Consider the following 10,889-nt stretch of genomic DNA (forward strand, 5'->3'; position numbering starts at 1 on the left):
CTTTCTGCTGCAGGTTTAGAGGGAAGGAGCCACAGCACCGAGGAAGGGGAACAAAGAGAGACCAGGAAACCCACGTGTCCCAGGGCATCACCTCTTCCCTTCACACCGCATGTGGTGAGATGGCGGCAGAATAAAACAAAATATTCTGTGATGGGCATGTAACTGGCAAAAATAAAGGCAATTAAAAAATAAAAGAGGAACAAATGGATACTTTTTCACAACGGAGGATTCAAAACTGTTGATGGAATCGCTAAGGTAACCAAGAAGCAGACTGGCAGCGGAGCAGGCGACGCCCTCTGGGAAGCGCCTCATGCCCACGGTGCCCGGCGCCCCACGAGCAGCCCAGGCCCGGGGCTCCCCCGGACAGAGCCCAGCACCACGGACCCACGGCGGCACCGCGCATGGAGCGCAGCCCCCGCCGCCCCCTGCCCACGCGTGAAACCAGCCCCCGTGGGGCCACCCCCCGTGGGACCACCCCCCCGGGTGGCAGCACCGCGCGCCCACCCGCGAGCACCCCGGCCCCCTCGGCGCTCCCCACGTGGCGCGCTCCCGCCGGCCGCCCCCACGCGGGCCCGCCGCGCCCCGCCCCCCTATTCACCCTCTCGTGACGTCAGGGAGGGCGTGACCAATGAGAGCGGCGCTACCGGCCGGCCCCGCCAGGCCCGGCCCCATCGGGCCACGAGCACCGCCCCGCGCGCGTCCTTAAAGGGCCCCGCCGCCCGCCAGCGCCGCCGTCGCCTGTCCCAGCCATGCGGAGGCTCGTCCTTGTCCTCTGCGCCGGCGTCACCTGCTGCATCGCGGCGGGGGCCGCGCCGCCGGGAGGAGGTAGGTGGGCGGGCGGGCGGGCGCGGGTCGGGCTCCCACGGGGCGGGGGGTGTCCCAGGGCTGGGTGAGGCTGGGGGCCGGTGGGGGGTCGCGGGCGCTTCGCTGACCCTTCCTCCCCCGTCTGTGCAGATGGCACCGCGGCGGAGCTGCTGGCGGAGGGGCGGGAGCGGGTGCCGCTGGCCAAGCCGCAGGTGAAGTTCCGCCTGCGCTCCACGCGTGACTCCGAGGAGGACGGCTGCCCGCTCGCCATCGGCCAGCGACAGCGCCTGGAGGGCTGCGGCTTCAACGTGACAGCGAAAACCTTCCTCATCATTCACGGCTGGACGGTGAGTGGGTCCTGCGCGGCTCTGGGTGACGCTCAGGCCGGCTGCTCCGAGGCAGCAGACTGCCCTGCGCCTCTAAAATACGTGGGACTCGCGACAAATTCTCACCTTTTGAGCACTGTGACCTCCCAGGAGGTGCACCTGAGCTCTGCGGAGCAAAAAACACCCCTCCTGGAACCCAGCTTGCTCCCGACTCGCTGTATCACGAAAGGCAACCTGAGGTTTGCCCTATAACCCAACTGACCCACCGCCGGGAAGGTGGCACCGGGCTCGACGCGCACCTGCAGGCGTCGTGGCGTTGCAGCTGCCTCCCCTGGGGCTGCCCGGTGCCCTGGCTCCAAAGCAGAGGGCAAGCCGCCACGCTCCGGCTTTCCTGCATGCGATGTGGCCGAGCGTGTGGCACGAGGGGGCTTATCAGCTCTGCCAGGGCTTAGGTGAACGGCCGTGCCAGGGCTGGAAAAGAATTTTTTGCAATCCATCAGAGTTTCTGAAACTGGAGAAAAAGAGCGATAAGGTAGCATGTAACGAATGCCTCTCCCGCCTGCCTTAAAAGGCGAGGTAGCTAATTACATCCTGAGTCTCTCTCAAAACCTGTTTTTCTTACACCCGTTAGTGTGGTGATGAGAAGTAGTGGGGCTTGCAGAGGAGCAGCATACAGCTGGAGTGGAATATGTAAATGATATACAAATAACTTAACTGTGAATGTGTAATCTTGGTCCTGTGAGCTGGAAACTAACACCCGAGTCTCTCTTTCTAGATGAGTGGCATGTTCGAAACGTGGCTGGGCAGCCTGGTGTCCGCTCTTCAGGAGCGGGAGAAGGACGCCAATGTGGTCGTGGTGGATTGGCTTTCGCTTGCGCACCAGCTCTACACCGATGCTGTGAACAACACGCGGATTGTTGGAAGAAGCATAGCGAGGCTGCTTGACTGGTTACAGGTAACGCGAGTTAACAACGGTCTCTGTCGTAACACTCCGGGAGGGACTGTTGCACAAGGGAACCAAGTATTCCCCAGCTCCCAGGCTGGCGCGCGGGGAAGGCTCTGGTGTAATCCCAGCCCGCAGGCTTGCTGGGGCCATGGCTCATAGCTAAGGTGCTGCGCTCAGCCCTCGTGCGAGCGCTTCCGCGCTGTCCTGGGAGATGCTGCTTTGCAGCGCGTTGGGCTCGGTGATTCTGAAATGCACTTCAAATTTAGGAGTCCTGTCTGAGCCACCTGAACTCCGGAGTTGGGCATGCAAAGCCAGCGTTAGTTTGGCAAGAGGGTAGAAAAGCAGGTCCACGGTGCCATGCTTGGCGCATGAGTCCATGGCCAGTGCTGAGGTCTGCTGGCAGCTCCCTGAAGGAAGGCTGCTCCCGATCCTGCTTAAATGAAGAATATTGTAACTGGGGTTGGAAGCTGGGTACTGTGATCGGGGGCAAACCACAAGCACCATCCAAACTGTTCAGCTGGTATACTTGTCTTGGTGAAATAAAGAACAAAGCATGCTGGTCTGCCTCCTCCCTCCACACTCATCTTAGAATCTGGTCCTACAGGTAGGAGTGGTGCCAGATGACCTGAAAAAAAGGGGGGCAAGTTACCATATCTTTTTTTTTTTCCCCTTCTTGCAGGAGAACCCACTCTTCCAGCTTGAGAACGTCCACCTGATTGGGTACAGCCTGGGTGCCCATGTTGCTGGCTTTGCTGGTAACCATGTCCATGGGACAATAGGCAGAATTACAGGCAAGTGGCTTTTTAATAGATCTTTTACCTTTCCTTAGCAGCACTGAGTTTCCCTGAAAAGGTTCCACTTCCTGTGCTGCTGTTTTGGGCTTGCTCACTCAGAAATTACAAATTTCCTGCTTGTGGCAGCAGTGGGGAGCATAGGTCTCTTCAAATGAGAGAGCATCTTAATTTTGAACCCCAAATGTAGGGTTTCCATGAAAAACCTCTCAGAGGACAGCCCAGTCTTGAGTATAAAGTTAAATGTCGGTTCAAAACAAGTCCAGCTCAAGGTCTTACTATCAAAATCCTAAGTCTGTGGTTTTTGTAATTATAACTGGTAAACTAATGGAAGCAAGAGCTATCGAGTGCTATTTGTCAGCATGGGATGTTTGGTCAAAAAAAAACCAACCCCAAAACCGTCCCACCCCCTCATTCTGAAAACGTTTTGAAGAGAATGCTTCTGACTCCAGAGGAAAGCTGATTTCAACATGTGAGAACTTAAGGCATGGTACAAGGGGCTGCATTCAGCATTTAAACACTGCACTGGCAGTGAGAATTCCTCAGAGGCTAGCAATAAATAGCTTCATTTAGTTAAGCAGGAAAATCACCTAACAGTCAAGTTGGGGAACGGCTCAGCTTCAGGTTGGGCATCAGGCTCAGAGGTTATCAGAATGTCCCCAAGCCACCATGGGATCTCAGATGCAGGGATTACCTGGCTGCTGCTTAAACTTGTATTATCCCTTACATATGTCCAGTCTGAAAACAGACTAAATGTCACCAAGGCAGCTTTGGCTACCAGGGGTCTCTGTGGGGTACTAGACCTCTTCTGGTGTTCAGTCATCTGCTGCCTTTTGAAATATCTCTTCACTGCGACCTAGCAAAGACTCATTACTTCCAACAGGCCATCTGAAGTCATCACTGTAGAGCAGACTGGTGCTATGACTGGGCTGTATTGCACCAAATGTGCTATGGACCATCTCCCTTTCTTCCCTCAGTGAGCCCATGGGTGAAGACATCCTGGGAGACAGCATCAGCAATGAGGCAGGGACTGTCTATGTAGCACCTGGTTGGAAGGGCTGCCAGCAGCAGGTTCCTGGCTATATTCCATATGAAATAACTAAACTTCTTACCTGGCATCTTACGTACTGTCTCTTAACACCAGGCTTGGATCCAGCTGGTCCTATGTTCGAAGGAGTGGACCCCAGTAAGCGCCTCTCCCCTGATGATGCTAACTTCGTGGATGTCCTTCACACCTACACAAGGGAAACACTAGGTGTTAGCATTGGGATCCAGATGCCCGTAGGCCATGTTGACATCTACCCCAATGGGGGAGACTTCCAGCCTGGCTGCGGTTTAAGTGATGTCTTGGGAGCAATTGCCTATGGGAGTAAGTTCTCATTACTTATTTTGCCTCTGGTCAGTGTAGACTCCTCACAAATGGACTTGGGTTGATGCTGGGGGGTAATCTGATTTACAAGAGCAAAGAAAACCTTTTTTTTTCTTTCTCTTTTTTCCTTTCAAACTGCCTGTACTACTGGAGGTAGCTGCTAGAAGCTAGACCTGCTTTTAATTCTGAAGTAGCATGTTCTCACTCTTAACACCTGATGATAAACTATGGTCATCTTATGCTGGGTCTAGAATCCTGTTTAAAGCTCTCTTCATGGTAGAGAATAAGTGAACAGCCCTCTTCAGTTGTCTTCCACTAACCACTGAAATTGCTGCTGTTTGAAAAATGTTCAAGTTTTGCCATGGTCAGTTCATGTCAGGCTACGAAAAGGCACAGCTTACTAAGTCTTACCAACTGCCAGGGTGACAAATGCTTAAACAAAATGTATCCCTTGCAACTCTGCTTCTCTAGCAATTGGTGAAGTTGTTAAATGTGAACACGAGCGGTCTGTGCACCTCTTCGTGGACTCTCTTGTGAACCAAGACAAACAGAGCTTCGCGTTTCAATGTACTGATTCCAGTCGCTTCAAGAAGGGCATCTGCCTGAGCTGCCGGAAGAACCGCTGCAACGGCATCGGCTACAACGCCAAGAAGACACGGAACAAAAAAAACAGCAAGATGTACCTAAAAACAAGAGCTGACATGCCGTTCAAAGGTATGCTTTCTTTCTCCTTTAGAAAGAACATAGTCTCACCTCTAGAAGCACACTCCCAAAGTCAATGTCAGGAAAGATGTAGAGGTGGAAGAGTAGCACGCCTCAAAGCAGCGCAGCACCAGGTGTTAGTCTTTCGCTGTTAGCTGGCCGCATTGCTGTCCTGTGGCATTACTGAGCTCCTTCCTCCATGTGGGATCAACAGGGCTTGGGCTGTAAGGGCACTGCCTTTTGAGCAGTACTGCAGTTCACATGTCGTATGTGCAGACCTCAACCTGAGAGCAGTAGGTGTGGGGAGCCCTCCTACTACACTCCCTCCTTCACCCCTCCACTACAGAGTGGACCTGCTGTAGTTGTGTAAATGTCAACTGTGTAATCAGTAAGAGCAGGAAAAAAGTGATTGATGATGACTGAATAAAGAAGGAGCTAGCCTTTGCCAGCCAACACTGTCTCACAGAGCAATGCTGAGCAATGTTGTCTCCCAACAAAGTTGGTTCCATCTGTGCTCTCCCTCTTTCTCTCCAGTCTACCATTATCAGATGAAAATGCACGTCTTCAGCTACACGAGCTTGGGAGAGGCTGATCCTACTTTCTCAGTCACCCTTCATGGCACCAATGGAGACTCTGAACCTCTCTCTTTAGAAATGTAAGTCGGCTGGCCCGTTGTGTGTACCTAAGGAGGCCACTGGGACTAGACAAGGTGTCATCATTCTTTTTCCTCTGGTTACATTAGCATTGCGCCCGAGCCTAGCAGCCTTACTTCATCACCGTTCAAAAATCCTTTCATCCAGTAATTTAATATAATTTATTGCTGAGAAAGAAATTTGATGTGCCCGGTGTTCTACATATTAGTCTTCACGGCTCATTGTTGCAGTACTTTGTTTTGCTTTTCCCCTCTACCACTGGGATAGTCTGAAAGCACCCATATCTCTGGAGGTATTGTTGACCTCCTTTAGCTTCTGCCAGAAAAAAACACAAGGCATGTCATTCCTCCCTAAGCTATAGGAGGATGGCTGAGCCAAATACATGATGCGTTGTGTTGAACCAGCTATCTAAGCTCACTTTCTTTAGTGTAATCAGTAATTAACTGGTGACAGTTGGATGTGGAACACTTGATAAGGTTCTGAGGGCTCTGTTTAACTTCTCGCATGGCATGAACGAGCATCTGACATGCTTCCATAGCGAAGAAACGCTGAGTCTCTGCTTGTCTTTCAGGCTTGATCAAATCGGCCTAAACGCTACTAACACCTTCCTGGTCTATACTGAAGAGGACATGGGTGAACTGCTAAAAATAAAGCTCACCTGGGAGGGAACATCTCAGTCGTGGTACGATCTTTGGAAAGAGCTGAAGAGCTACTGGTATCGGCCTGCCAGGTCTTCCCAGGAACTGCATATCAGGCGTATACGTGTGAAATCTGGGGAAACGCAACAGAGGTAATAATTGCATTAGAGTGCATGTGAGCTGGCTCGAAACCTAAATCAAAAGGAGAGATGCTCAGAATCTAGCAGACGAAGATGGGGTTTTGAACTTAGTTGGTATCCTGAGCCATCTTTCGTTTTTAGTGTTACCAGCTAACACTCCCCCACGGCGTAGCAGAGCGGGTTACGTGCCAGCGTGAGGTTGCAAACTAGGCTTTAAGCAAAACCAGGCACCGCAGGTCAGATCTGGGTGTTCTTTTGCTTTATTTACTGTGAAGCTGTCTTGTCTGCCCCTGGGGATTAAATTAGCCCACGGTGAGATGGTTTAGGTGACACGTGAAGGGTTAAAGTACTGACAGCACCAAAAATACTGAGGCATAGATGGGCATGGCTATTATTTACAGCCATAATGTGCTGATCTGGCATAACCAGCTAGATCTAAAACTGCAACCCGTAATGGGGTGACTCCAATCCCTTAAACGCTGTGGTGCTCCCCTGAGACCTCTAACTGGAAAGCCACATGAGCAGCCGACCAGAGGTAAAGGTGCAAAGCATGTAGCACTGCGCTCCCAAATCTTGTATGAGTCTTGTTCTGAACGTAACCCAGATATGTCCAAGAACAACAGCTGATGTTGACAATTTCCCACATTTTCTCAGAGCTTTAAATACTATCATCTGTAAGGTATTGTGCATCCTGGTTTCTACAATCTATGAAACACAGGGATAATAAAAGCAAAGGTCCCCAAATAAAACATTAAAGCAGGAAAGAAAACAGCCATTCAACAGGCTAATGGCATATCAAGATGCTCCACAGGAGGGATGTCAAATCAAAGAACTTGTCCTAGAATTAGCTGCAATCCATCTCACATGTTATTTGTTGATCACAGAGACAACAGGCACCTCCTCTTGACTTCTCATCCCTCCCCCTAGGTTTGCTTTCTGTGTGGAGGATTCCCAGCTAACCAGTATAACTCCGGGCAAAGAGCTCTGGTTCGTGAAGTGCACAGAGGAATGGCGAAAAAGGTAGGGAAAAGTCAGCAAAAAGAAAGCCTGTCTGATGCACATGGCTGTGCTGGGATGAGTGGAGCTTTTCTTTTATTTCTTTAGACTCCTGGGACCTCTTTTCTTTCAAAAAAAGAATAATTCTACTCTAGATTCCCAGCTATCAGACTTAATTTTCATGTATGCCCCTGAACTATCACTGTTTAGGTGATGTTATCCCCACTTCTGATCTTGGTTTGTCATCTTGTACCTTTACATTCTTAGCACCAAATTGGTGTAACACAGTCCTTGGGCCTAAAGAGCCTGTCTGCTTGCTGTCGTGGTAGCTGCTAAAAATGAGGTGCTACCAATACCCAAGATCTGTGTGCAATAGTGGCGAGCTAATTAGAGGCATCTCTTAACTGCCCTGTAAAAGAGCGGAAAGCTCGAGTGCAGGGAGTTGCCTCAAAGATCGTTTCAGCCTGGTAGGAGACCTTGAGCTGCCAAGAAATCTCTTGATTAAAATTTGAGCTCAAGCTGCATGAGCAAGGCACCACTGAGGATTCGCCGTGGTGTTACGGGACTGACTCCTGACACTTCATCTCCAGCTGTGCTAATCTCTTCTGGGTCAGAAGAACGCAAACTCAGCTGTTGCCAGAGCATCTCAGCCCTGCTTAACCTCTGGAGGGACTTTCCAGATGCTGAGGATCAGTCCTCAGAGATGACTTCCAGTAAGTCAGGTCCCAGTGGTGACAGTTTGATTGCTTCAGACTGCCTCTCATCGTCTTTTGAATGAACCCCTGTTCATTTGACTAAATGACAGTCTCCTTCAGATGAAGCCAGCCTTTTGGCCTTTCTTAAATTTCAATTTGTAAACTTAGAGCTTTGTCACTTCTATTCGGGAGAGGAAATGCTTGTTTGGACTAGCAAAGCCCTGTGGAAGTTGTGCTTTGCACAACCCTCTTGGGCTGCAGAGCTGAGCTCAGAAACGTGAGCTGGTACCGTTCCAGGCTTGGCAGAAACCAGCAAGCTGGGCTACAAACGGTAGCAAACGATTCTGTGAATGAAACCCCTGTGCAAAAACTTGTTGCTCTGCCACAAGGCTTGAAAGATCAAGTCAACATTCCTGCAGGTGCAATAAAAAGGCTGTTTTGATATGCTACTCAGTAACCCCCATAAAACAGAATTGCTGGCAGATGTGCTTTTCCTGCTTCCTTGTGGTAGTACAGCTTTTGCATGAGGCAGAGGAGCAGAGCTGAGCTCCAGCGCACTCTGGTTTCAAGGAACAGTCCTTCCTCCCAGAGATCACAAGCAATTACTTGCTGCTCTGCTCTCCGTTCCTGCCAAGTCCGTGGAAGGTTACAGTTCCCTGCTTGGAGATTGACTCTGCAAACATCTGTCCACCCTGAGTGGATCTGAACAGGCAGAGTCTAGTGTCAAAACCTGTAGTTTGTTTGCAGCCTGCTTGCGTGCATAATGCCTGCTTCAGGCTCTCATCTGGTAGCTACTGGGCAAAGTGCTGCTTTGACAAAATAAAATACCGACCTGTACTGTCTAAACCTGTTCTTAGTGTCCCAGAGAGTTTCCTAGGAATTCTTTATTACTCCTTAACTTCTGCATTTAAGTAGATTGTTCCCCCCCCCCCTTCTGCTTTTCCCAGATCCATCTCAAATTTGCTCTGAAGACTTCTCTAAAGACTCACAACTGAGCAACCTAGATGCACAAAGACCACACAGGTGGCAAGATGCTGTGGCAAAAATCTGGCTTGGTAGCACTTAAAGCAGCTGGCTCTTCAGGACAAAGCATCTTGGATCAGGTGCAAGAAACTGAGGAGCAATTGATGGACCATGGTCCTAGTCCTAGAGTAACTAAAACTACATTCTCCCTTCCCCAAGGAGCCTGGTTTGTGCATTTAACCTTACCTTGACCTGTTGCACGCTGTGTTTCGTGCCCTGCTCCCATTAACCAGGACTATGGACGAGATCCTCACAGATCTAGATCTCAGCAATGATCTTCTGGTTTGCCTGCCAGTGGAGTTGAGAAGATAACCATGCTAACTTCCCATCAGGCTGTGGGTGACAGAGCTGCAAGAACAAATTAGCATCTACTGTGGGAGTTACCATGGGTGCAACAGCACCATGGGCTGTGGGAAGATGAGACCAGCACAGGTCAGGCATGTGGGGTTGCTCCGGGGAGGGGTGGGAATAAGCACAATGCCACTTAACTGAAGTTGTCCTTTGCTTGCCTTAAAAATAATCTGTTCTGTGTCTGGCTGATACTGAAGTCTCACTGTGTTACCTTACAAGAAGGTATACTCCGTCCTCCCTGGGGCTGGGGCAGAGCGCGGTGGAGGTGGCCGGTGGTGGAGGTGGCAGCTTGCTCCCCGGCCAGTGCCTGCAGCGAGGCTGCCCCGTCCCACACGTTGGTCTCGTCGTAAGAGGCAAAAGGCTGCTGCCCTTCCACCAGCTGCAGGGGAGGAGGAAGGCAGCGAACCGCGCTGCCTCAGGAGAGCTCTGCACCAGCCCTTTTAACTACTGAGAATGCGTTCACCTCTGTTCAGCTGCTGCTGTAGTACCAGTGCGTAATTAAGGCCTTATTTACGTGCAAAGAATTTCACTGAGCCAAACAGACGACACCCTGCCCTCACTGCCCCATCATCCCGGGCTGATTCCCGGTGCCAGGCAAATTGGCTTTGCCCAGTTTGACAGACTCTACAGCTGTCCCGTTTGCTATAGCAGAGTGGACCTCGTCAGAGGTGAACTAGAATATTTTTTTTTTTTTTTTTTTTTTTGGAAGGAGACTTGGTGTAAGAACTCTTGAACTTTTGGCATGCAGAAAGGCAATCTCAAAAAAACCAGTGTTGACAGGTGGTGCACTGAGTTCTGAAGACTTAGCAAGTCCTTTTGAGGCCTGCAATGCTCTCAGTTTTTGTAGAGCTTCAAGCCAACCAAAGCAAGCACATTTGGAGACTTCGCACCCACCCCACACACACCACACCCCCCCAGTTTTATGCAAAGGGTTTAATAACTGAAGCCTTTAGTACATATCTGTGACTTGTCACCGTGCCATACTTAAGAGTGGTTTCAAAGCCCTGTGTGTATATTGTGGGTTTTGTATGACTTAAAATATAATTTATTTCTTATATTGTACATATGTAAAGTTTTAAACGTTTTGGGTTTGAGTAACAGTTTTTATAAGATTTTAAGACAAAATAAAGGGCTTCGTAAAAATCAGTGAAGTCTTGTTACTGATCTACCACAAGCTTTGATGTGCCTCACCAGGACAACAGTCTATGGCCACCTTGTCCCTCTTCGGCAGGTCACTGAGACCAGCAGAAGGAGGACACGAAGGCAAAGCAGCGGCCAGGTGGGTGCTGGCAATTAGGTGCCTTTATCCAGCACCCTCCTTCCAGGTCCTCTCCAGGCTGCGCTGCCATGGTGGGCTTGTTCCCTCCACCCACACCCCCAGTACCTTCAGGAATGGAGCAAAGTCACTCTGTATCCACTCCTGTGTTGCCCGTTGTACAACATCACAGGTTTGCT

General features: G+C 50.5%; 1 protein-coding gene across 1 annotated transcript; it reads left to right on the forward strand.

Annotated features, from left to right (window-relative positions):
• Window positions 1–719: 719 nt before the first annotated feature.
• LOC121081435 (endothelial lipase-like) lies at window positions 720–10,570 on the forward strand. The gene is made up of 10 exons (XM_040580462.1): window positions 720–825; window positions 955–1,151; window positions 1,906–2,085; window positions 2,756–2,867; window positions 4,012–4,236; window positions 4,708–4,950; window positions 5,473–5,593; window positions 6,163–6,381; window positions 7,297–7,389; window positions 9,008–10,570. Exons 1-10 carry the CDS (start codon window positions 750–752, stop codon window positions 9,027–9,029), a joined length of 1,488 nt encoding a protein of 495 aa, XP_040436396.1. The 5' UTR covers window positions 720–749; the 3' UTR covers window positions 9,030–10,570.
• The last annotated feature ends 319 nt before the right edge of the window (window positions 10,571–10,889 follow it).

Source organism: Falco naumanni, chromosome Z, assembly GCF_017639655.2.
Source record: "Falco naumanni isolate bFalNau1 chromosome Z, bFalNau1.pat, whole genome shotgun sequence".
Taxonomy (NCBI): domain Eukaryota; kingdom Metazoa; phylum Chordata; class Aves; order Falconiformes; family Falconidae; genus Falco; species Falco naumanni.